At 40.3% G+C, this 27,762-nt stretch overlaps 1 protein-coding gene across 4 annotated transcripts in view; it reads right to left on the bottom strand.

Annotated features, from left to right (window-relative positions):
* The window catches only part of EBF1 (EBF transcription factor 1), a gene marked incomplete at its 5' end in the record, with an annotated part of 382,001 nt that overhangs the window by 342,045 nt on the left and 12,194 nt on the right, over window positions 1-27,762 (bottom strand). For all 4 annotated transcript variants that reach the window (XM_080803881.1, XM_080803882.1, XM_080803883.1 and 1 more), the window contains 2 exons: window positions 15,876-15,944; window positions 25,620-25,693. In XM_080803881.1, the coding sequence (XP_080660007.1) occupies window positions 15,876-15,944; window positions 25,620-25,693 (143 nt within the window). The remainder of the gene's footprint in view (window positions 1-15,875; window positions 15,945-25,619; window positions 25,694-27,762) is intronic.

The raw sequence follows: 27,762 nt of genomic DNA, 5'->3' as shown, positions 1-27,762 counted from the left end.
ACCCCTACCTATTTCACAGTGTTGTCATGGGAACTAAAGCAATGTGATGAAAGAGCTTTTTAATCAAACACACTGAAAAGAGCTGAACCCTGTAAAATCTTTATTTTATTCCCTCAGAGGTAGACGAGTGATCGAATTAAAGTGTTAGCCTTCCCCAAGTTATGTATGTCTTAGGAGAGATCAAAGGCTCTTAGCTAAAGGGATGAGAGTCTAACAGTAGAATGCCAAGCACCAACTAGCCTCGGATGGGAAAACTTTGCATTCTTAAAAGCTCTGCAAGTATTCCTTATTGTTTTTAAACCTGGCTATTTAACCAAACCTCAAGAAGACTTTTCTGGTGGAACTCAGAGTCTTGCCCAAGCTACCGAGGATATCTACACGGGTGGGAAAGCGGTATATCTACACTGGGGGGAAGGAGGGTCAGTAAGCAAATGTTCTGTTAATGAATAAAGATCCCACATTTCCATCCTGAAAACTCTCATGTTGTTTTAGGCCCACCAGCACAAGCATAAAGCAAGCTTAATAAACCACAGGATGTGAAAAATGCACCGTGATGGGGCATATCCAAGAAGTCCCCGCTGAAGGGGACCTGTGGGAGGCATACAGTCTACCCACGGCCCTATGTTGAAACCAGACAGATAAAGCTGTCTGCTAGAAAACTGAGATTCCCTTTCACTTTTCCACAATTGCAAAGTTGTTTGTGGGAGGCCCCCGGAATCATTTATAACTGAAAGAAGAAGAGAAGCCACCTTCAAACTCCAGTTTCAATAGGTCTGAAATCCTTCTGGAAACCCAAAGCGACTGCGCCATTTGCTATCCCCAGAGAATATGAGCAGCAGATAAAACTAATCCAACCCAGTGGAAAGAAGGGTCACTGGAGAGCTCGGACTGACTTCTTAGTAACATTCAGCCGCTGCCACAACTTTCCTTTCCCCATCATTTCCATGTACCGTAGAGCTTGAATTCATAATTCATACCCTTGTTTTAAATCCCCCACCTTTAAGGGAACTTGTAAGGAATACTGACACCTTTGTATCGAAAACAACAACAACAACACAAAACAAAACAAAAAATCTCCTAAACTGTTACAGGGAAAGCACTGAGGTAGAGTTCTTTCCCCAACAATCAGAAGGCTGCATACCTGGTTTATATGAGTTGCTCGTTCTCATGACCTCTTAATCCCCAGTGAACACTCTAGGGACATGGCTATTCCTACCAGGGTAGCCACATTTCAGTCAGACCTCCTCACACAACTTACGCCTAATTTCTGCAATATCTAGCTGGCAAGTGAAGCCCAACGAGGACTCACAGATACAAACAAAGGCTTGCTATGACCACTGCGTGCGGGAAACTGAGGAATACCGACGCAGTCTTCTTGGAGCAGCAGACAGAAAACACAAAGACATAGACTGTAACACGGTTTCCTGAAATTCAGAATACCACACTTCCATGATATATCAAAGAATCAGACCTAATTCTGCCCTTATTATCTTGGGTATGTCATGATTAATGTTGCAGAAACATTTTTACGCCACTGTCTATCAGCAATTTGGTGAAAGCAAAAACTAACATCTCACAAGTAATGTTGAAAGCACGATGATTTGAAAGAAACTACTATTAGTAAACTAAACTGCACTCTAAATAAAGAAAATTACTGCTGTTAAGACGTACTGTTCTGAGAATTATCAGGAAGAGTACCAAAACGCGAACACTGCTGTATATAAGAAATTATTCAAGTATGCATTTGAGTAATTCTGCATTTTAATTTAACCCTTTGAAACATTAATCAAACCGTGGCTAATTATAGGAATTAAGGAATTAAACGATGGAATCTTCTAAAAGATATTATTTAAAAGGCAGTTTATACAATTACTTGTATAGATGTTTGCTTTAAAGAGGAAAACAGTTCTACTGTAATGAAAAGGGTCTTAGAAAATTAAATTAACAAGGGGGGACCAGGCTGATATGAAACTAAATTAGCATCAAATGCAAATTACAGGGTACTTAATGGTAGAAACAGGTGCAGAGAAGAACCCTAAATGAGATAAATGAATAAAACATCCCTCTCCACAAATGTGGAAGCTGACACAAAGTCAATGATATGAATAATTCAGCAGCCTCCACACTGCTGTTGAGGTCAGCCTGCCTTGACCTTTGAAACAGGAAGTAAAATTCAGTTCAAATTTGAGTGACTGGAAATATAACAGTTATTTGTTTTTTATATTAAAAAACCCACAGAATTTTCCTTAAATAAGATATAGGAAAATGTAAGAGAATTACAGTTTGAACTAAAGAGACATTACATAATCAAAGTAGTTGGTAAACAAACAGAAAATTTTAAAAATTGTTAGATAGGATTTTACCCAAACCATGTTTCAAAATATGGAAATTCTAAATAAAACAAGTAAAATGGGGCTATATACCAGGGCTGGGCTTACTGATCAAACTCCCTATAAGAATAAATTTCTAAATTTTTAAGCTTCCTTCAAGCTATTTTGTTGTGTTGATGTCAATGTAAAAAATATTTTTAATTAGCCAGGTAGTCTTATTAATAATACAAAGGAATCTCTCACATTTGTAAGAAATTTTTGGTAGATTTTTTAAAATCTTTATGAAGCTGCTGTTTTATTAATCCTTCAAACCCTGATTTAATCAATGCTGCAGCCCCAAAAATAGTTTATCTTATAAAAATGCAACCCGAGTTCTAAAAACAAATCATTCTCATAACTGATTGTCTACCGTGAATTTAAGTCTTTTGTGCTTTTTTTTCTTCTTTGCAGGCTTCAAAAGTTATTTTGTACAGTCAACTAGTGAAAGTACTTTCTTCATTTCAAATTGAATTTAGTGCTGCTAGAGATTAACATGGAATGACAAACCAATTTCTATAAGTAAGAAAGACAGCAAAATATATATGGAATATCACCTCATTCTTATTTTATAGGATGGCATAAAAGATGTTTGATAATAGCAGTTATCTCTGCCCTCCAATTGGTTCTATTAATGGGACCCACAACTTGGCTATCTACCTTTCATCTATCTACTGTACTTGTCAGATGAAAGATTATATTGAAAGATGAGCTTAATTTTATTTTCTAGATTTAGAGAGGGTTAAAGCCACAGACACACACACACACACACACACACACACACACACACCAGCCATCTATGAGAGAGCAGTGGCAAACTAGATCTACAATATAATTACCATAGGAAGAAGTTTGAGCTATGCTTCTGCTAAATCTAAGTGTTCAGCAGAAGCAAAATTAAAGATGCAGGGTGTGTTGTTTTTTTTAATTTTATTATTATTATTATCATCATCATATCGGCAAAATCACTCCTCACTCGACGTTTAATAAAGGGTGATAGACCAAACATTGCTGATTTGGGGCTTGGTGTAATGACCGACCTGAGCAAAGGTTTGTGTACAAAGTGGCTCCCCATTAAATGGGACTCTGTGGAACCAGCTGGTTCTCATTTTGAAACAACCGGTTTCTCTATCCCCAAGTGCTAAAGAAAATAATCCCTGCCATCTATGACTACACACTTTCACAGAGGCAGCAATGAGAATTTGATTGTGGAGATAATTAAAGTCATTCCTGGAACGTCCATGAAAAAAAAAAAAAGTGGGGGGAGAGAGGTGGGTCGAAAGAAAGAATAGTCAGTGATAGTGTTTGAAATTAAACTATGACAAATAATTCGGAGCGCAGAAGAGGGAGCTGGAGCCCCCACTCCCCCACCCCTGCCGGCCACAGAATTTAGTTGAACCAGCTCTGTTTTCTCCTCCACTCAGCTGCTCCAGGGGGAGGCCCGAGATGCCATTAGTCAGGGCCCCAGCCCCCAGCGTCCAGTTTGGACACAGAAGAATCGAAACCCAGCCCAAGAAACTCCCTGTCGCTGATGATGCATCATGAGGAGATATTTCTTTTTTAAGTTTCAATCTTAAATAAAATAGCCAGAGAGGAATCCATCTGGATTCTCCAACAGTCACCCTGGGTTGAGCTGAGATTATTTTAACATGAAAAAAGAAGAGAAGGAAGAAGAAAAAATCAGACAGTTGAAGGCATTCCTCTCAATCTCAGGGAGAGCTGGTTTTTGCTTTTGTTTTGTTTTTTTCTGTATAATGCCATGCTGTTCTGTAAGAACCCACGCTTAAATGGCCCAAATGACATTCAGCTGAGCCTACAGTCCCTGCACGCCTGTAGATTTCATGGGCTTTGGGGGAAAAACGAAAATATATGTAATCTGTCTGTCTGCACTATCTGCCTTTAACAGGAAGGAGAGATGGGCTCAATGAGGACGATCTGGGGCCTCTCAATTAACCTGATTAGTTCAGCACATTGCTCTCATGAATGGCACCTTATCTTGGAAACAGGGGAGAACTTCCTTCCTCCAGTAGACGCAGGACCCCCCTAAAGCCATAACGATACAACCTATCGAATGTGAGTGGCCTCTGCTTCTCCTCCCTCTTGCCAGCTAGCAGGTCAGAGAGCCCAGCAGACGTGCTGCCTGATTGGATTTTGTGTCCTAAGGACAGGAGGCAAGCTCCCGTCTGCCCAGGTGGCCTTGGAGAAGGCTGGGAAAAGGGATGCCCTGTGGGCAACTTCAAGCCCCTTCTTTCAGAGTCAACCAGGCACATGATGGGATTGAGGTGGGGGACAAGGGGATTGGGGGAGGGAGAGAGAAGAAGAGAGAGTGTGGGGGGAGCGTGAAAAGAGAGAATTCATTAACCCTTCAATCACTGGAGTAACATGTCAATTTTACCTGCCTGGAAGAAAAAAGGGTCAATTCTTAAGTCTTCTAACATTACATAAGATGAAGACACCGCCAAAACGTGTTACCCTAATACTGACTTCACCTTTGATATAATCATGGGAATCAGAAAAGTTGCCATACAAAAATAAAGCTTTCTTCCAAACTCTCTAAAATCAGCTTGTTTGTAAAGGATGCCCTACGTGTGTGTGTGAGTGTGTGTGTTTTAAGTGCACGTTATCATGTGTAACAGACATAGTAGTTAACAGACTATATTCTTGAAAATGTGCTTTGTGAGAATGTCAACAGCAGGGTTTTTCACTTACTTGTCTGCTCTGTGATTTACTTGATCAATTAAATAGTTAGGCAACGAGGGGATTTGCATGGTAATCGTGTGAAGATTAACATTTTTAAGTGTAACAAATTTAATATTTTATCTTACATTTTCTGTTTCTCATCATTCTTTAATGGCAGTGCATTTTCACTTTATTGTGTAGTTATAACAAGCCTGTCTTTATGCAGAGAGATGAGACCACCAGCTTCAAGAACCACATTTCGAGCTTCTTTCATCCTTTCTTTCGTTTCACAAAAACATATCCCAAGCACACACTACACGGTAGTGGGGCACTGTGCTGAGTGCTGGGGATGTAGCGGTGACCAGAGCACGCAAATCATGGCCCTCCGGGGCTTACAGTCTACCTCCTAAAGAGTTCACCTGCCTCAGCGATACCAGAGGGAACTAAAATTAGAATTTCAGAGCTGGAAAGGATCTTAGAGAACTCTTCATTACAGCCCTTGTTTTAAAAATAACGTCCATCTTCTTTGAATATGATCTGTGTGCCAGGTACTGTGCTAAGTACCCTCCATGTGGCATGGACTTATTCCTCACCACAACCCTGTGAAATAAGAACTACTGTTCTTACCCTGGTCTTACAGATGAAGAAACTGAGGCTTCACAAAATTCAGTGATCTGCCCCGCAGCCCCAGAGTCAGTAGTGGTGGAGGTGGGATTTGATCCGAGGTTCTCTTGACTCCACAGCTTGTGGTCTTAACACCAGTGTGTAGACTGCCTTGTAGGTTGCGATAAAGCCCTGAAGTTTGCCCAAGTTCAATACCACTGAGTAAAAGCTAAAAGGCAACTTCAACGCAGGGATATTTTTCCTCTGATCACGATCCCCACCTAAGATAGCAGTCTTCTATTTTTTTTTAATTAATATATTCTTTGTTTACCATTAATATTCCAAATTATTGGGTTTTTTTCCAACTCAGAGTCACTGAAAGCTGCATGAGGGCAGAAACAATGTGTATCTGATTCACAGTTACATCCCCAACCCTGAAAGCAGTGATTGGCATAGAGAAGACACTCAATAAATTCTTGTGGAAACAAAAAAAAAATGAATGAATGACTCCTCATCCAAGGGGACTTAGTTACCATGATAAACTTCAGTAAGGCAATTCTGCTTATAAGGAAGTCCCATGGCAATCACCACGTTAGGAATAACAATCCACACAAAATATATTATGTTCAAATTGCAAGCACCTGATATGACTTTAGGCACCCCGCCGTGAGTAGATATATTAACCCTCACAACGCTTCAAAACTGAAATGACTCTTCCCATTTTAAGGATGGGAAAGCTGAACCTTTCTGAACTTTCTGAACCATCTGAGGCTCAGGTACTGGTAAACAGCAGTGAGGGGATCTGATCCTCAGCTAACAGAGTCCTGAACTGATGCCTGTCCCATCATACCCTGCCCTGTCCCAGATTTCTCTTTGCATTAGTGCCTGTTTTTTTTCCCCGTGAAACACACAATGGTTTATTCACCAAAAGAGATGAGGACATGAGAACTCAAATATTGTCCCAGCAATGGGTTCAACAATTTACAAGTCATAATATTATTATCTTTAATCCCAAAAGTTAAGTGCCAAATCTCCTAAGAAAAATTGTTTAGATGCAAAGGTTTAGATTAATGCATGGGACCAAGAATGAAGGATGGATGCCAAGAAAAATAAGTGAAACTACATGAAATACTGAAAACAGTATTTTTTTTTTAACTAGGCAATTGAGGAGGGGAAAAAATCAGGCTGAGCGCTGAGACAAGGGATTTCTAATCACTTACTTTTTGTCACTAATAAACTTCCTTGGGCTGCATGTCTTAGTTTACCCACTGTGAAATGGAGTTAATTTGTGCCCTCACATTTGTGCAAAGAGAATTCTCTGAAATATTATTCCATAAACATCCCTAAAGCTTTCAAGTACAAATTCAGATATAAGCGACTACAGCACTCTTAATTGGTCAAGGATTTTGTTTTGTGTTACAGTCCTTGTAGGCCAGGATTCAGAAGCTGGTCTCTAAGAGAATATAGGAACAGCCAGAATAGGACACTCCAACTCCTACAACCACAGAAAGGAGTCAATTTTTTAAAGATATTCTGAGATGTACACCATTCATCTGAGATTATAATCTGGCTTTAAGAAAACACCAAAATTGTAGAGAAACATGAGTTCGTGACATTGTAATAGTTTCAAACATAACTTTCTTTTCTAAAGAACTTTCTAATGAATACAAGAGACTTCTCATTTTTCATGTTTGTTCTTGTCTTTGTAAAGATTGTGTGTGTGTGTGTGTGTGTGTGTGTGTGTAGGTTGGGGTGTGAGGGAAATCAAACCTGATACAGGACGAAGGTCCTTCAAACTAACTTTCCATTTTGTGAGGAAACTTCACCTTCACATCCAAGAGTACTAAAAATGGTGTTCTAAGACACTGCTAACATCAGAATACCAATAAAAGGAAAGCATATTTGAAAATAGGAGAAAACTGTTATTCTATAGAACAATAATAAATGAGTTGCAAATAGGATGACTATCTGATATTCAGATAAAGTGGGGGGAAAAAAGCGTTAGCCGGGGCACCTGGGTGGCTCAGTGGGTTAAGCCTCTGCCTTCGGCTCAGGACGTGATCTGAGGGTCCTGGGATCAAGCCCCACATCGGGCTCTCTGCTCTGTGGGGAGACTACTTCCCCCTCTTTCTCTGCTTGCCTCTCTGCCTACTTGTGATCTCTGTCTGTCAAATAAATAAATAAAATCTTTTTTTTTTTTTTTAATTTTAAAAAGCGTTAGTCAAATCATGGTTGCTCTGGAAAGATGGAGGAGGAAACAACTTCTGGCCATCTGAAAAGTTGTCATCCTGAGTGGAGAGCACCGTCCAGGGCAGGCAGAGTACTCAGGGCACTGGCAGCGTCCAAGGCCATATGAAAAAACAGCAGCTAACCATGGAACAAAATACCCTAACATTTCCCTTTGCTAATTTCCAATTCATCGATTAAGAAAGATAAGAAAAAGTTACTTCGATCCCGAAATGCCGTGTCGTGAGTGTTCACACCCTACAGAAGAGCCCTTCTGGTCTACCCACCCCACACCCTACACACATCATACCAGTATATGGTCAGTCGAGCAGCAAATGAGCAAAAAGTTCTTGAAGGATTCTTGGTATTGATTAAAGGGCATTTTTTCTAAACCACTACAAACTTTCCATGAACCAAAATCTGAGACTCTTGCCAAAACTCTCTACAATGTGTACAGTGACCATGTCCAAGTTAAAAATGCAATGTGCAATTTGATTGTTATTGTCTCTTTTTTCTCTGCTCTGGCACGGAAAGTGTTAAAGAAAACAATAAAAGAACAAGTAAGTGTACAGGGTAGGATTTACTGGCATTTACTTTTAATCTATGGTCCTTCACTCTGTAGCTTATCGGGCCTCTGTCAGTCCTTTTTCCTCCTTTATACTTCACGAGGAGCCCCCCATGCTGCTACTGAGAGACAGAGCCCAAGTGTCTATAAGCTTTTTGTCAGGTAAAAAGAGAAGAAAAAGGAAAGGAACAAGAGGAAAAGCAAAGCTAAGAGGCATCTATTAGATGTCACTAGGCTTTTGTATTCATGTCAATGATTCAGGATTAGAGTATTTGAAATAATCTTATTGAGAGGAATCAAAAGGCCCACCGAGTGAGAGCCTGCTCTGTAGCATATGGCAAAGGCACGAACAATATCTTATTAAAGATGTGTTGGCTAACACTATTACTTTATATTATATTACAAAACTATTGTGCCTCCAACAGTTAGCGGGATGGTATAGTTACCGAGTGCCATTTTGGAGGTTATTGTGTGGGATCAAGCTATATAATTTGCCAGCTTGTCTAGTTAAGTCTTTCCAAGTAGGGTTTGCAGGCAAGTTTGGAACTGAAACGAAGCACTTCACCTTCAAAAATAAAAATCCCCAAAGCACAGCGAAGACCACTCGGTTCCCACTGAAAGTAGAGTATATATTACACGGATGAAATGCCAGTGGCATTCTTTTCCCCCCGAATCAGGTTCATTAAGTTTGCATCATTTACCATATGTGACCCCATCCCCCATTGAAAATATGCAGGGTTTTTTTTTTTTTTCTGGCTTGATTCCCCTCCTCATGAAGAACACACACACATACACACACACACACACACACTCAGCTTCACACTTTAGCAGGATTAAGGCAATTAAAATTCTATTACAATAAGTACTGTAACATTAAAACCTTCATTTGCTTCTGGACAAAGGCTTGTAACTGGAGAGTTTGCAAGGAAGATTTATCTTCATCTACCCACACCTTTAAAGCCAGTAAGCTACCAAAAACAAACCTGTACTGTTCACCATATTTCATTGATTGCAACTGGAGTATTTAGGTCGCTGTTATATTGTCCAGAACAGGATAAAGTTACCCAGTTTGTAAAACAAGGGCTAGGACAGGGGAGAGGAGAGAATGAGGAATTAGCACTCTATTTCAGATAATACTTCCCGCCAATTAAAATGACCAAAATACCATCTCTTTATATGAAGGAAACTCTAAATGGACTTTTTAAAATCTAGTCAGCTCTTCTTAGAGAGTTTGGTCAGGTCCCGGCTGTAAGGAGGAGTGAGGGGAATTTATCAATGGAGAGTTGCCCTTGGGGAGGGTTTTGGGTTTTGGTTTTTTTTTTTTTTTTCCTCATTCTAAGCAACTTCAGTTAGAAAAGTAAAAGCATATTTAATATAATGATATATTCTTATCACAAACTGACTATGCAAAGTTGCTAGATGACACACAGGGGACTTTGTACTGCTTTTCTGTATTTTTCCAAAACTGTCACAAAAGCAGAGTTATGAGGACATGGGATTAAAAACCCCCACCACGAGCAGACGCCCAGGCCAGTTATACACACACACACACACACACACACACACACATACACACACTGCTGATTCTCTGAAGCTTCGTTAAATACATTTCTTGGAAGTTGCTGCCATTACTTCCTTTACAGGAAAACCACTGTTGTTCATTATACAGTGTCTGCAGTAGTATTATACCATGTAAAAGTACTTTGCATTATGATATATTGTCAGCATATTTGAAATGCATGTTAATGCATCCTGGCTGTGTATTTGGGAATAGCTGATAGCAAATGGAATACAGACTGCTATTAGCTTATTGTATTTGCTATTTTCTTATCACGGTAGCAAACTGCACACAAATGTACACGGCTCATCTCATATTCAGAATGGTATTATCTGATATGTGATAAAATTTAGAGTGATACTCTCTCACATAAGTCTCATCGCTAATAATCACATAGGAATTCCCACTGAGAAAACAAATGTTTAAATACACTAGGGTTAATAAACAATCATAAATTCAGGCTCCATGTCAATGCTGGCTTCTCACATTTGGAAAAATGCAAACCTCTCAATCCAACTGAGAAGACAGCAATTATCCTGCCTGGGGCAATTTTAAAGGGTGAAGTCCCCCTCCTTTTATTTTAACATAGCATTCAAGGTTAAGAAATCAGATGGTATAAAGGCTTATCAGAACTCCAAGAAATGCATTTCTACCTCTGCTTGTTCACGCCCCAGACAGCAGTTTGTGTATCTTACATTGCGATTATGTGCAGTGGCTGGCCCTTCTAAAAACTGGGTAGAGGCCAAAATAATAAGAGTTGAAGGGTCAACGAAATGAAACTCTGAGGAAAAGCCTCATTTGCAACAAAGTATATGTTATGTTTCCAGAGTTGAGGACTTGATTACACACCCGACCCAACTCTATGGTAATTCTTAAGTTTTACTGTTGTCTTCCCGTTATATAACTACATCGGGCCAATTTCATCAGGAAATTAGATGTCGATAAGACAATACTGGACTTTTCTAAAAAGTTCAGTCACAGTATTTAGACCTCTCCGTTGAAGAGCAGATCTTGAGAAAAATTTCTTCTCTGTACAACCCTGACATTGGCTTTTCATATGCTGTATGTCATGTAAATTCAACAGGTAAAATAAGCATTGTATTATTTTCACTCCTGAACATTCTATTTCAGACAATAATCATAAAGCAAATCTAACTACTGTTCCTTAAATGAAAGTGATCTAGATATGGAAGATCTTTAGACAATCCTGGAAAAGAAATACAGGCTTTTTTTTTTTTTTTTCGTTTTTTTTTAGGACCCCCTTGGTTCAGTGTGGCCTGAAGAGCCATAATTCTAAACAAACTGAGTTTTTCATGTTGTAAAGTTCATGTATTTTTTTAAAAATGTATCGCAAGGCTTACATCTCAAACATAGACACAGGGATATTATAAATGGAAAAGAAAAACAAATCTGTTGAAGTTATAATAAGCAAATCCAAAATTTTTAGAGGTATATTAGTCAACAGGCTCTAAAAATCCATGTTTATAATACCGGCCGCGGAGGAACTCAAAACGTGCAGACTATTCAAGCCATGTTACATCTCAAAAGGACTATGTCTAAATTCACATGAGACAGGAAAACATAATCTGAGGAGGAACCTCACCCTTTATTATTTCTATCTATTAAAAGAAAAAATTCCACGTGTTAACAACCCAGGATCCACAGTGCAAGGACATGAAAAATTGGGCACTTATTTTGTTCCTATACTTACTGGTCTATTTCATCAATCACACTGATCCTAAATTGAAAAACCAAACAAACAAACAAATATTGAGCCGTACCCTATCCTGCCCTACTGGAAATAAGCACAGCTAATCTGGCCAAAAACTTCAGGGCTCTGTGCAAAAGGAATCCTATAGTATAACTCGTATAATTCGGAGAAAGAAATGTTTTTGTAGGACCATCTGTATTCGCCCGTATCATTGCTCAAAGATAGTTTAGTGAGTCAAGGATAGGAAAATAAAGAGTTTTGTGAAGCAAATCAAGAATGGACGGTAACCCTAACTAACCAGATACGGAATAACAGTCTGCACACTTACTATATTCAGTTCAAGTATTTATAAAGAAGTTTCTATGTAGAAAAGGGAAGATTTTTTTAATAGGTTCAAAAAAACTGGGTTCCCAATTCAGACTACCCTGTGTGACTTTTGTCATTACCATCTTTTCTGATTCTTACAAAGTAAACCTAATTAAGAACCTCCCTCATTAGTCTTCCAGAAAAATTAGCACAGCTTATGCTAATTACTCCTGCAAAATTTAATAAACTCGTTGAAATGGGAATAGTCTAATGAGGTTTTATTTATTGAACTAAGATAACTCCAAGGAAAAAGGTTAGGACACAAGGATATCCAATGTGGTAATAAAACTACAATTTATTCAATTTCTAAACATGAATTTTATTGCAAACCTTTTAAATTCAAATATGAGTTACTGAGTGAATATGTTAAATCAATCTCCACCTTAATCTAATAACAGCAAGTCAGTTTTTACTTTTTACCTTAACAATAATTACCACATTTACCTCAATGATAATGAAATTTGCTGTTATTAGTTCCTGGTCATCGGTTATTAAACGTAACACACATGACTTTTTCCATGTCTACGCAGCCTAAATATCTGGATCGCTGGGCACATTCTGGTCTTTATAATTCTTAATCAAGCCATTTGGCATCAGGCCGAAATATAACCTGGCAGTCAACTCCACAGGCACACTTTCTACATTTACAGAAATCTTCCTCTAAACTTTTTGGAAGTGACTTGACAAATTGTCACAAATGTATAAAGAATTTGGGTCATATTTTTCTCACTTTGTGGCATGCTCTTATAAAAGAAGTAAGCAAAAACCCACGTTCTAAATCACAACATGCAACTGCTGATTTTGTTAATTCCACCTTTTTGATAGAATACGCCAAGCTGATGTCCCCAAATCACTGGCAGCAAAAAATACAGCCAAAATTTAACACAGAAATAGCTTAGCCTGCACCATTGCCGTATGACCAGAAAACCTCTTCTATCTATCCTATAAATAGTTTTCCTGAATAACCACTGCTAAAAGTCTTTTGACTGATAAAAATAGCAGTGTTCTTCCAAAATCCGAAGGACAAGCCAAGAGAGCTAAAAATTATTGGTGCCCAAAAGGTGACTTCGTGTTAAAACTATGCTAAATCCTAATGCAGTGATTGCCTGTACCTCCAGCTCCATAATTGCATATTGTGTGCATCTTGTAAAAACAGTTACTGTTGCTACTGAATGCAGACCCCATAACCTATTTTTGCAAAATATGCAGAGATTCACATCCATAAATCTGAAAGCAAATCAAACCCTAAGCACGTAACGCAGATATTATGCAATCGGTAATATAGAATCAAATTGGAAACTATGAAATTCAAACACGGTTGCCATCATTTTTTTTTCCTTTGCAGCAATTTTATGGAATTGAAAAATCTTTTCTATTTTGCCCTTCCTCGTGTGAGTTCTTTTCTTGTTGTTATTTTCTTCTCTCATTGTTAAAAATGAAAGTTTCACATATCAGCAGAGACAGGGCTGGAGCTTTTAAAACCTTTGGCAGACTCAAGGACAAATAAATTCTGAAAACTCAGATGCAAATAAAAATAGCTAAATGGGGTTTTGCATATCAGCTGGCATCACTGCTTGAAAAGACAGTTCATGGGAGACAGTGGCAATCGCCAGCAAATAAACATATGTTGAGGTTTCTGCAGATCCACTAGGTTTCAGCCGGTTTTACAATACTCCTCTCTTAAGGGACCAACATTGGCTACACACTGTTTTCTACTTTGTCAAACCAAAACGGGAAAAAATGAAAAGGAGAAATGTCATGAGTAATATCTCTCAAGCCACCAACAGTATAAAGCGCATACTTATTTTGCCTAAATTGTTTGAACTACCCCAGCCAAGAAAAGGTTTTAAGTACCCTACTGGGACAGATGCTAGGCGGCAACAATAGAAGGCACACTAATGCAATCCAGGTAACACAATCCTGTTTCAAAAACACGGGCCGGGCTAATTACAGCGCTGCTGAGTCAAGTTTCTTATGCCATCGCAACCCACAAGAACAGGTCAAAATCAAATGTTATTCAAACCACAGTCATATCAACCTTCCATATCAGAGTCACGGCTTAAAACCAAATGAAGAACTTAAAAGCTTAACCCATTCACAAGCAAAAGAAGTGTTTTCATTGCGGGTGGCAAGGTCCGGGTGCTTGTCATCATCCACACCAAAAGGAACTGTGCGGCCGAACAGAATGCTGACAGTTTCAAAGTTTGGGGGACTATTTGGGCTGGTCCTTTGATCAGAACACTTTCTTTTTAACAGAAGCGTTAAGAAAAACTTGCCTAAAGTAACAAATGGTATTTCGAAGAGATGGCTTTAAATAAAACAAACAGCATAAAGGTTATATTTAGTTTTGACCTTTCTCATTTGAAGACTTCTCTTCCATTGCAGAAAAAAAAGGAATTACTCGAATGGCCTGTCTGCTCGCGTAGATAAACACACTGTTCCAGCCCTACAGGTGGCACACGACCTCACTGCACACGAAACGTCCACGTGTATTAACTTTGAATCAAGTCTATTAATACTCAGTTATCAAGCAAAGGTGTATGTTTTGGGTGAATATCAGAGAGATACTTGGTTAAAATATCTGGTTGGTTGAAATGTAAGCTTTATAAAGCTAGTTGGCAATCAAAATTGGGTCGAAGCCTGGAGAATCGCATGAATCAAAATCAACAAATCAATGTTTTGACATAAATTATGATGAAGCTGTTTTTCTGTTAACTGAGAAACAATCAAGTAAGCCCCAAAAGGTAAAGAACTGGGAAGACAGATATATAGGAGTTTTTTTGTTTGGTTTGGTTTGGGGTTTTGGTGGGGGGTTTTTTTTTTGGTTTTTTTTTTTTTTTTTTTTGGTAAAAATCATTGTTACCAAACCCAAAGAGGAACTTTTGTTCAGCTGTTAATTTCCTCAATGAGGGATCAGTCAGTCTAATTTGCAAGACGCTTTTCCAGCTAGTGGAGGGTGCGAGCTCTTTCCCTAGCTGACAACTGACAATATCTATAAACCTTCCAGGCCATTTAACTCTCAATGAGTAATGCTACGTAACAAATGGTTTATCATACATGTTTCCATACAATGAATTTCAATAATTAAAATGTAAAATGAATATTTGGAGTGCGACTTCGCATAATATGTGCACACACTGACTCCAAATTGCACCAAACAACTAAAACAGATTTATTGTTCTACAGTGATTTACTTGGCCATGTCAGATTAGTAATATGGATCTGTTTAAAAACACAATAATTAAGACAAGCAGGATAAATTAATCAAACTACAATACAGTATGAGCTACCATCAAACACCGGGAGATAACAGGAGAAAGTCTTGGTTCACAGATCTCTTTAAAACTGCTTTTATGCATAAATAAAACCTTAAAATGTAGATGGATTACGTCCAACAGAACTACTGTAGCTAAAAGTGATAATGATTCAAACATTTTTCAAATAGAAGTTAAATATTTATAAGCACCCAACCACATTTCATAAATCACAAACTATTATTATTTTATTTCTGTAGCTTCCTGGCACAGCATGAGGATTGAGCCACAGAAAGTCAGGAAAGAAAAAAAATATTCCTTTAAGAGCATGAATCAGACACAAAACCGAAGCAATCCAAGAACACGAGCCTCCAAAGAACATTCCATATGGTTTTCCCAGGAATCGCAAAAGCTCGGCGCAGACTCGCCATGACCAACAGGCACATTTCGGCCACGTGCGTTCCTCACCCTGGCCCGTGAGCAACACAAGGCAGGTGTTTCATTATAATGAGGCATAAGAATCCAGTGAAAGTAGAGTGGTCCCTACCTGTCAATTATCACTGGATCTGAGGGAGTCTCATTTCGGTTGCCACAGCTCTTCTTGTCACAACAGCGGCTATGGAGCAAAAGCGAAAGGATTTAGTACAACCATTACAATGTAAAATCATCATTTAGGCAGACAGAAGGTTCAAATTGCTGGGTTGCAGATGCTAGAATTACCACAAAGCCATACCTGGCAATCAACGGATCCCTGGGACAGAAAATTCTATGTGGGTCGTCTATGGGTTAATGGCCAGGCTTAACCTCTCCCTGAACAAAGAAGGAGGGAGGAAGAGGGACTCTCCTGGAGCCACGAATGACAGCCCTAAGACGGGGTCTCCCCATCACTGCCCGCACTATTGAAGAGTTCACTGTGAAATGCATTATTATTACCTCTACCCAATGAGAATATTCAGGGTTGTGGGTGGCTCAAACGTTCTTCCCTCAAGATCACACTAATTGTGTGGAACGCGTCAATAATGAGGTATGAGTGATTTCTCCCCCTCCAGTCATTCTGTATTAAATGGATTCCTTTTTCTTCTCCTTTCCCTTTCAAGGGAGACGTTTCCTTCAACCTCAGCCTGCCCAAAATCCTAAAGCTGTAACTGTTTGCTTTTGAACCATTCTCATGAGAATAAAAGTACAACATAATAATGAAGACGAAGAAGAAGCGAGATAAAAGAAAGTGGAGATCCACATGTTGTCTGGCTTCTGTGTCCTGTGCTGGACACCATTTAAGTTTTCTGGACGTATTATGGACAGTTGATCCAAAGGCTAGCACAGACCTTACAATGGAGGCCTTTAATTAGGTTAGAGAAAAAGCAGCCATGAGCAAGAAAAGCACCCACTATCAAAATCCCACCCCAGCTGTGACGAAAAGACTGTCCATTTCTGTAAAACTGGGATGCTTCTGGGGGAGGGGAGCAGAATTAAGGTTTTTGAAAATTACCCATGGGCAGTGGAAAACTATCCATCTGAGACTTGTTTGCAAATAAAATATGTGCACACTGGTCAGTCTACACCCAGGGGCACACTATAACCTCCTGTTTGATCAGTCAAGGAAGTGAGGAAGTTATCCAAGGGTTATACGTTACCACGTGCCACAAATAAAATATGCACTTTTCTCCCTCTTTCTTACACAGGCATGTGCACACACACACACACACACACACACACTTCACTTAGTGAATCATAGGGCCTAAATTTAGAAAGCTGCTGGAGAGAACCAAACATTGAATTTCATTTTCGGGACCCAGAAATATACTCCTGGATAGAGAGACTTTCACCAAAGTTGGGAAGTCTCTTTCCTAACTATATCTCTGAGAAGAGAATCAGCTTCCAAATTTGGTGTTAATTCTCTTTGTCTCTCATACCTTCGGAAAGCAGTAGTTAAGAACTGTATCTCCTTTGTCAAAGCCCCAGCTGAAGTTCACTCCATCTACCTTTTGGCCTTTCCCTTTCTGATTCAAAGAGGACTATTTCCTTTTAGGCTTACATTCTAAAACACCAGGACTATGGGGCTAGAAAGCCCAAAGTATCCCAATGCCCACAAAACAGATGAGGAAACAAGGGAATGAGAAGCACAGTCATTGGAATGCTTGCAAAAAAAAATAATAATTTAAAAATGAAAACTCCATCATCCCTTAACTCTAATCCCCTACACGTACATTTCAAGGGCCTGCCAGACGAGCATGGTGGTTAACAACACTGGCTCCAGAATCAGACAGAGCTACCTGTGCCACCTTAAGCAAGGTAGTCCACCCCACAGAAACTTGGTTTCCTCATCTGTACGATGGGGCAACCATGGTGCCCACCTCTAAGGAGCAGGGTGCAGATTCAGTGCAATCAGGGTATAAAGCTGGGCTCTGCGACTGGTCCTACTAAGTGCGCCATGAAGGTCAGCCTCATCACCACTCCCTGCTCCTGCCTCCTCCAACCTCCTCTTCCTCCAAACCTGAGCAAAGCTGCCCCCCAGCTGCCCCAGAAGCAGCAGGTCTCCAACCCCTGCCTATCAACACATCCCACATCCTCTTTACCCAGGGACAAAACCAGTGGATGGAAAGGCCTATTTCTCCTTGTCATTTTCCATTCCCCCCACTTTTTTTCCTCAAACGGTGAGTGGGCCATGCAGGTTCCCGATGGTGGAACCCTCACCGGGTCCTACCCAGACTCAGTGTCCTCCAGGGGCTCGTCCCCCTGGTGATGGCTGCTTCCAAGTAGAATCTGCATGTCCTGCCTGTCTCTCTCTCTCCTCACTGCCATCACCCTCAACCACGTCACTTTCATTCTTCACTTAGACTTCTGCAGTGGCCTCCCATCTAGCCCTGCTGCCTCCACTCTTTACTTCCTAAAACAGCCAGAGGCTCTTTTCAAAATGTCAAGGGGACTGTATCACTTCGCTGCCCAAGACCTTTTAATGGCTTCCCAATGCATTCAGAATAGATCTATGGTGAGCCATGATGCCAGACTACTGCCCAGCCTTCCATCACTCTCCTCTGACCTGTGAAGCTCCAAACGCACTGGCCAGTTTTAGTCTCCTGATATGCCTCACTCAGTCTGACCTCAGGTCCAGGCCTGGGCAGGCCTCGCCGCCTGGTCAGCTCCTCCTCCAAACCCTCCTTAGTTAGACAGCCTCTACTCCCTATTCAGGCCTCAGACTCTATGCTCCCTCTCCAGAGAGGCTGGCCCTGACCCCCTTTAGGTTCCTTCTGGTTTTTTCTTTCAGGACATGTAACACAATGCAAATTATATTCTTACGTGAATGTTTGTTTTGTGACTCTCTCTCCTCTCACCCTGTTCTCCCACTAATCTGTATGCTCCGTAAAGGAAGAAACTGTCAATTTTATTTACCTAATGAGTAGTGTAAGGACTGAAATAGAATGGAGAAGCTCAAATATTGATTGATTGATTGATCGATCGGATGACTTCAAGAATGATGTAATGTACTGGGGGAAATACGATCCAAGGATATGGGAAGGCGACAGATAGGGGAAGTCAAGCCAACCCTCCGATCAGGCACTGCTGATGGAAGGAAGGTTCACTCCCATCCCACCTTTAGACCAAATCACCTCCCCCAAGCAAGAGACACACTAAGCCTGAGATCTGTCCTTTGACTTAAGCACTGTCCTTCTTCATCCCCTTAAAATAAAAATGCCCTTGAGCACAGCCAGATGAATTGAAGCACAGCATAAACGAGAACCACTTCTCTCTGCCAAGGGACCCAGGGGAAAAGGCAGATGTGAAGAACAGAAGTGTAGAAGGAAAGACAGAACAGGAATAAAAGGAGGTAATGAAGGAAAGAAGAGAAAACAAAATGAAGAGGCTGAAGGTTCCCTTACCACCAAAAAAAAAAAAAAAAAAAAAAATCCCTTTATGCAAAGTATAAAAATTGGTCTCCCCACAGGTTTCTCATCTGGGGGGTGGGGGTTGGGGGGTCATGCCTCCGCCCCACACAGTCGTCATTCCCGAACTGGGACTCGGGCTCTGCTCCACACCTGGAGCAGTGACAAAATAGCATCTACAGGATGAGCCCTACTTTAAAGAGATATAGACATGCACACATATGTGTGCACACATCTACATGTATGTGTGTGTGTGCATGGTCATACGGAACGAGGTGCAGCATTAAAAAGGATGAAGGTGGATTTTTACACGCTCTTGTGGAAAGAAGTCTAAATCAAATTAGGAATTGAGAAAGCCAAGTTGCTGAATAGTGTATATGGTACGGTCTTATCTCTGGGAGGAAAAAAAAATGAAAGCATAAGAGAGAGAGTGGGAGCGGGGAGGAAGAGAGAATTGGGCACAAACCAGTTCACCCCTCACTCCACTCAAATCTCTACACAAAGTCGCCACCTTAAAGAGCCCTTCCCTGGAGGACTGCCCCGGAGCCCTCCCTCATCCTGTCTCACTTTTCTCCCTAGCACTCATCACATCATATTTTATATTCATTTTCTTCTATGCTGTCTGCCTCTCCATGAGGATAGGCTCTTGGACCGTTTTGTTCCAGACTGCAGCGAGAACAGAGCCCAGGGCTCAGCAGACCCTCAGGAAATAGGCTTTGAATAAATGAATAGAAACTTCCAAGAAGTGACCTGTAGGGAGTGGAACAGGAAGTGGGAAGGAATGGAGGATATACATTTCATTTCCATCCTTCTGCAGTCTTCTGCTCCGTGCTGCAGTACTACTTTCCTATTCAAAAACTGAAAACCAACCTTAAGTTGGGGAACAGATGTCTTCCTTTAGACTGAGCTGACATCTACCCACCCCCTCTTCCTAGTTCTGAGCCCAGAGCCAAGCGGAGCAAGAACCAGCCCTTCTTCCCCACCACGGTCTTTCCTCACCCTTCTCTTTCACCTCTTCTCTAAACCTAGCTGCCTTCTAGTTCCTTCTACTGAACTCAGAAGGACCAAGAAAGCTAGGCCCCACCTCCATCACACACAAGACAGGCATTCACCAAAAAGGACAGGATGAAGGGAGAACAGATTTCCTTAGTTTTAAGGCAGAAGAGCACTCAGGCTAAGCCAGCACCGTACCTGGGACCGCAGACGTGAGAGCATTTTACGGGATAAGTTACTGTGTTAATGAAAGAAATCACAGTGACAATTATGCCCTCATCGCTTATCTTCATCCACTGAAAACTGTTTCTTAGGCTCTTATTATACCAGGCACAGCCCTGGCATTTGAGCCCCAGAGTGGGCACGTATCAGGGGCCTCGGAGTTTCCTGACTGGCTTGGTCACAGAGCCAGAAACCCACAATTTCACATCCTTCTCAACCTGTAACTCAAGTGGCAGGAGAGCATATTGGAGTGGGTCAGAGGAGTGGGTCCCCAGCACCTGGTATCCTACAAACACTTCGGACTCAAGACAGCATCCCTTTCCCTAGCAGGAGCATGCATCTCCCAGATAATTCCACACACCCAGGGAAAAGCGAACGTAGGAGTGTCCTCCTTAGCAGCCTGACACAGGGGCTTATCTCCCGTGAGCTGACACACAGCTTCCTAATCCAGGGCAAGCAACACTTCCATGCTTCCCAGTCATGGGACCTGCAGATCTTCATCTTAGGGACGTGGAATCTCTTCCTAGAAGAAGAGGCTCTCTCAACTGGGGAAAAGCATCACCTTAATCTCTAAGCTTCACTGCAGAAAACAAGATTATCTTTCCTGTTTAGCCCAACTGACTACAGAATGAGATACACGAATTATCTGAATAGTCTGATTAGTGATAAGTTTACTCCTTCCCTCAGTTTACAAGCACTGTCAAGTTGTCCCACTCTCTTATAAAAAAAAGAAAAATCTCCTTTTCTCTTGAGTTAGTTTCTTCACTGCCCACTTTTCTTCTTGCCAGAGTCGCCATCATTTCTTGCCACCTAATCCCATAAAATCTGGTTTCCAGGCCTCAGCACTCACTTGAATGTCCTCTCTTAAAGTTCACCAGTGACTTTCTGGTGTTTTTCTCTCTTCAAGTCCATCTGGATCTTCCAAGATTTATCGTGAGGATGGCCCCCCATTTTGGAAACACCCTCCTTTTTTTTCGATGCCCTGTATGCTCAAGGTTCTTTCTCCTAATTCTTGAACATACTCTCTCTCCGTGCTAAATATGACCACTCCCCAAGAATGTATCCACAGTCTCCCACCTTTCTAGTCTCCCACCTTTTCCAATCCCATGTAAGCCCATAGCTTCAACTCCACCTTTGGGAAAAGACATTTCTGATGCCAGTTATCTTTTACCCTGACTCTCTCCCCAGCTCCAAGCCTTAGCCCACCTACCTGCAACCCTCTCTCCCCACAGAAATCCTGCCAGACCACCAACAAATGAGCCCAAACGCTTCTTCATACACCCTCTAAAATTCCTGTCCTATCTCACCCTCCTCATTCCAGTGGCCACCACCCACCTTCAGGTATGTCCTCCCTTCTCTGAATAGCCATAGTCCTTTGCTTCACCCCTCAGCACAGACAGTGCAGTCTGGTCATCTGCTGACAGATGTCCTCTCCCAGGCTAACCTATAATCTCTCCTACTACAGGACCAGTCCCTTGGCTCTGCGTTCCACAGTGCTTTGCACACAGTAGGTGCTACGAGAATGAATGAAAATATCCTTAACCACCATACCTCCAGTGAACAAAGTATGTTAATGCTGTAGTAGGCACTTTACTTCCCTTCAATGTTCTCTTATCATGTTTCACTCTGAGCAGCTATGTACCAGGTACTTAGCTAGACACGGCAGACATAGCTGTTATTAGTACTACTACTTCTGTTTCCACTGGTGTTACTACAAATACTACTGCTCTTCCTATCACGAATAACAATAGACACTCAGTACTTACCATGTGTCAGACACCGTGATAAGTATTTATGGGGATTATAGCATTTAATCTTAACAACTACCCTATAAGAGAAGTAACATTTCCCCCCACTTCACACATGGGACAACTAAAGCAGAGACGAAAGCTGAGTGACTTCTCTGCCTGGACAGGACCTGGACACACAGTTACAATGTGCCAACTGTTATGAAGGAAAAGCATGGGATATAATAGGAGTGCATAACAAGGAGACAGAACTCAGGCCAAGGGCCATGGACACTTTCCTGAAAAAAACCATGCTTAAGTAGAAATCTGAAGGACAAAATCAGAACAAGCCATCAAAAGAAGAAGAAAGAACAGACTATTTCAAGAGGTTGCCCTGAGCTTGCCCTGGGAACTCATGGTCCCACAAGAGGCTGGGCACTGATAATAGAAAAAGAATGCTTTCCTAAACAGAGCACCCATCCCCTGCAACCGTCCTGTGCACTGGAAAGGGAGAAAATTGACTTTGGCCTGCCTGAGGGGGTTGGAGACTAGGGCTCCCCTACCAAGCATAGGTCCTATTTTCCATTTACATTTAAACATAGGACGTTGAGACACAGTATAATCAAATCCCTATGGACTCCCGCTTTAAAAAATCCTTGGGGTGGCATATTTTTTAAAGAATTTAACCACTAAGTATTAGCGAAATATAATGATAATCTGTATGGTAGATCCCAATTCACCAAAAATGCAGAAACCATCCCAGAATTCCACAAAAAGAGTTGTACACCATCAAGTCAAAGAAATTTTGCCTCAAAGAGAGACAGTAAGTACAATCCAAGGGTCATAAGTCCTTTAGCCAGCTCATGCAATGGGGTTACCCTCTCAACAGAATAAAATAAATTTTTTTTTTTTAATTTGCAACCAACTGAGACACAGCCCCCTGGTGTTTTTCAATTTTTTTTTTCTTTTTCTTTTTTCATTGCCTGCAACAAAACAGAATCATCCAAGCCCTTTCTTGTCGATCTAAATTCTCTGTGTCTCCTTTACCATAGCTCCAATGTACTATAAATATACAGCTTTTGTGACATAAATGCAAAGTTTTATTGTGCCGTTAGCCTTGATAGAAGGCACTGCAGAAAGTTGTTTAGAAATTAAATATCTAAAACAAGCTATTTTAAAATCCAGGGCCCTCACTATTTCATGTCTGCAATGAAGAAATTTCATCTTGGGGAGAGCAAGCTGTCTTTCACACCATATGGCTAATGGTGGTGCATAGCAATTAGCCAGGCTGATTAATGGTGAACAGACTCTAATTTTATGCTTATAATTGAGCCTGCATTTGCACCCCTGGTGCAAATTCAGCACATCCCAACTTCCACTTACAACAGGCAAGAAATCAAGAGAAATAGGATGGTGAGGAAAGTGAGAATTTTTTTCCTGAAGCCCCCTAAAGAGCATCAGATTTGCAATTTAAAAGACTGTTAGCCACACAATAGATGACAGGTTTGTGTAATAGGGTCATGGCGGCCTGGTAAACAAACAGTACCCCTTACACATCTACAGGCAGCCAGGAAAACCGTAATCTGTAACATTAGCAGGATGACATTTTGAATATGGCTTTTCCCTCTTAGCCACACAGTACAAACATCATCATTTGCCTTCGGTGGCTTGAGAATTTTATTTTTGCTATTTTTATGTTTCTGAAAAATAGAAAGAATGTCAGCAGTAAAGCACACCAACCTGCATAATAAAATACTTTGGACCAATGAATTTTAAGAACAAGAAAAAATATAAACTGCGTTAATAGGGGGTAGGCTTGTGGGTGAAAGGCATAATATATCTTTAAGTATTTCAAGAATAGAATTATTTCTAGCATAGTCCAAACATGTACAGATATGAGATGCAAATCTGTGATACATAGACATTTGTTGGCCTATTGTTTGAGATCCATCTTCCTGCCTGTCCCCTATTTGCTAGAATCCCATGTAACAGAACATGGAAAATTCATTCTAATGACATGCTAATTGCGGGAAGCTAAAATAAGAGATATGATCAGAAAAATAATAATACAAAGGGGGTCTTTTTTTAATGCTTTTCAAAATGATTTTACCCATTTAATTCTGGAAAGTACAACTCAGCTTTAATGGTATGATCGTTGTATACAGTACACTAATTTTTGCCTAATAATATCTTCCAAGAAACTGATGACTGTATTTTCTGCTATGGTTTCAAAGGTAAGGAAAGGCTACCTGTTTGTAGGATAATTACCAAGTTTTACAAATCACTGAAGTGAAAACCTGTGAAACTCCTGAGGAATTTAGAATACTCTATTAAAAGTGTGCTTTTTAAAAAGGAAAAAAAAAAAGAAAATTTTATAGACATACATAATTATAGATATAGAAGTTAATATTTGAGATTTCCCGAAGAAAACACATTAAGCCCTTTTTATTTTATTCCCACCTGTGGAGTTTAAAGATTGCTTTCCCCACAAGTCCGGGAGCAGCAGATAAAGCCCACCCACGCAGAAGTGGCAGCGGAAGCCTAAAACGACTGGTCAGTAATAGTCAGGAGCCAAGCCTGCTTTGTGCCAGGGAAAGCCTGCATGGCTAACAAAGCAATTAGTAGCCTTTCCCTGATGCATAGTGGCATCTTCATGCTTTATCCAAGTACTCAGAATATGTCAGGTGTTATTCTAGAAAGAATAAGAATCCTATACTGCAAGTTTAAAGGCTGTCCTCTGCCCTACTCTCTCACATGTGGAGGACTGGCTGGGGCCATGAAAGGGAATTTGGTCTGCTGGCTTGGTTTCCAATGTGGCTTGTGTCTGATTACAGGCAAAATAAATACACTCGTTTGTGGATGAGATGAATTTTTATAACTTTCAGGTGTAAACATTTGCCATCCTTCCAAAAGCTCACTGCTATGGAGAAACATTAGCTACGTCATCACAATTACATACAGGGTAACTAAGATTGAGAGATCGAGGCAAGGGAGGGGGGAAACCCACACTCAATTTAAGGAGGAATGATGCCTTTGTACTGATGGTTACATTTTTAAGTGGGAGAATTAAAAAGGGGAACTATAACATTCACATCTTATCCAGAGGCTTCTGTTGACCTCAGTAGAACTCTTATTCATTTTACTAGCAATGTAGTTGAGCACATACATTAACACTAAAGGGATATATTGTATTTTATTCGATTGAAAGGAAGAAGGGGAGGACTCTGTTTTGTGGCCATTAAAAGTGTGATATCAAAATGGAAATGTATGTCTTTCAGGATGAAATCTAATAAATAATCAAGAACCACTGAGATGTCCGTGAGCCTTACTACCAAATACTCCTTTTTAGATTATCTAATAGAAGTAAGATAAATATATACCCAACAATCGATCTGAGCTCACCTGGCTTTGAGATATAAATTCACCTTCTCTTTGCTAATTAAAGGAAGAGAACAAGGTATTTCTTACCTGCACATGATCTCGTGTGTGAGCAAGACTCGGCACATTTCTGGGTTCTTGTCTTGGCCTTCATACACTATGGCCTGTAAACAAAGGCATGATTTGAGCTAAAAATGGAACCAAGTACCAGAGAACAAATTCTCGCAATTGAGGGCTTGAGCACTTCAACATCGCTGAGGGCCAGTTAGCTCTTGGGAGCCCAAGACCTCACGGAGCTGACTGCTTCGAGATCCATTGTTAAGGATCAACCCAAATCAGGTACAGAGCATATGTTCCCCTCTGTCCCATCAACCACATTCTTATAACACACACCTTTGGATCAGTGTGTGAGATGAACTTCTGTTGTCAAGACAACCACAATTCTCCTTTCAATTCAGAATAACATGAATCTAATCAATGAGGAGGAAAAACCCAGGTTTATTTAGCAGATTCAGATGCTAGTGATTTAAAATATAGAAAAGCACGTGGATCTGACTTTTAAATATGCATTCATCACTTCATTTTACTACTTCCAGCCCCAACATTTAGTGTTCTAGAGATGAGTAGCAGAAAACAAGTGGGGGTATGCTTAATGAGTCCGTTCACTAACTGTGTCTTCTTTGAGATGATTCATCAATCAGGGAAAATCCTTCCTCCCGCCTACAGGCTGAAAACATGTGCTCTCCAGGGTGTACACCCACCCAAACAGTAATACGCGCCGGCATATGCTGTGTGTGTGGGCTTAAGCCATAGAGTTATCTCCCTAAACTGAGAAGAATTACATGTGACTCCCAAAATTTGGACTCCAAACCACCTCGTCAGCCAATACGTCTTTGTCTGTTTTCAGTAATGTGCATACAAACATTTTGCTTAAAAATCACCCTGAAGTTTCCCTGAGACGGCAGCTTCCTGGAAAATCGACACGTTAATACCTGGGCCAAAGAAAAACACAGCCATTGGCAGAGCAGTGCTCTACCTCAGGATACATTTTAACTAACTTAACACTGTATCACTGCATAATACAAACACAGCTTCAAATTATTAATAAAATTATTTTCACACATTCAGATAACTCTCAATTTCTTGGTGACAAAACTATTTAAATGAACCAGAGACTATCCTTATTTAGTGCACAGAGATGTTGCAGTAACTAACTTGTACTTGGCTCTAATGTGCTTTGTTTATAAACCTGGGACTTTTAGAACCTGTAAAGGATCAAGACAGCTTAAGACACAGTGCGTACAGACCCTAGGGCAGGCTCTAGGTATGAGAACTAATTGCATTACAGAACAAAAATTGCAAAAAATAAAAACATGATGTAAAATACTTGTATAAGGAGAAAACCTTTCCCTACCACTGGCCCTTCAAAACCATTTTTTATGGTTAGCCTTCCATAACTCTGTATTTTTTAATGTTTTATTTTGACATAGTTTCAGACTTATAGAAAAGTTGCAAGAATATATAAAAAATTACAAGATAGTCTTTAAACACATTCCTCAAATGTTTACACTTTACTAAATCTGCTTATTCATTTCCATTTTTTCCTGAGCCATTTTTAAGTGAACTGCAGACATACTCTAAATATTTCAGCATGTATTTCCTTAAAACAAAGAATTCTCTTCCTTAACCACAGTACAATTATCTGAATTAGAAAAGTAGCACTATACAATAATCTAATCTATAGACTTTATCGAAATTCACCAATTACCGAATAATGTCCTTCACAGCAATAAATAAATAAATAAATAAACAAAAATTTCATAAATCCAATATCAATCATTGCATTCAGTCATCATGTCTCCTTTAATATAGAACATTCCTGAGGCTGTAGTTCATGATATTGACATTGTTAAAGAATACAAGCCAGTTCTTTTGTAGAATATCCTCAGTTTGGGTTTGTCTGATGTTTCCTTGGACTTAGACTGAAGTTACACAATTCAGGGCCAGAATACCACAGATGTGATTCTGAGTTCTTCTCAGTGTATCAAATCTCACTGTCAGCTACATCCACTACAGGCAGTAAGCTCTGACCATTTGGTAAAGGTGGTGCCTGCCATCCACCAGAGATCATCAGCCAGATCTCCCCCCTGTGAAGTTTCTACTTTACTTTATGTAATTCATAACTCTCCTATGGAGAGATAATCTGCATTATAGTAATATCATATTATCCCTA

The sequence above is a fragment of the Martes martes genome (genome assembly GCF_963455335.1).
Source record: "Martes martes genome assembly, chromosome: 5".
NCBI classification, from domain to species: domain Eukaryota; kingdom Metazoa; phylum Chordata; class Mammalia; order Carnivora; family Mustelidae; genus Martes; species Martes martes.
The sequence above is the reverse complement of the archived record's forward strand: the minus strand, read 5'-3'. Positions and strand labels throughout refer to the sequence as shown.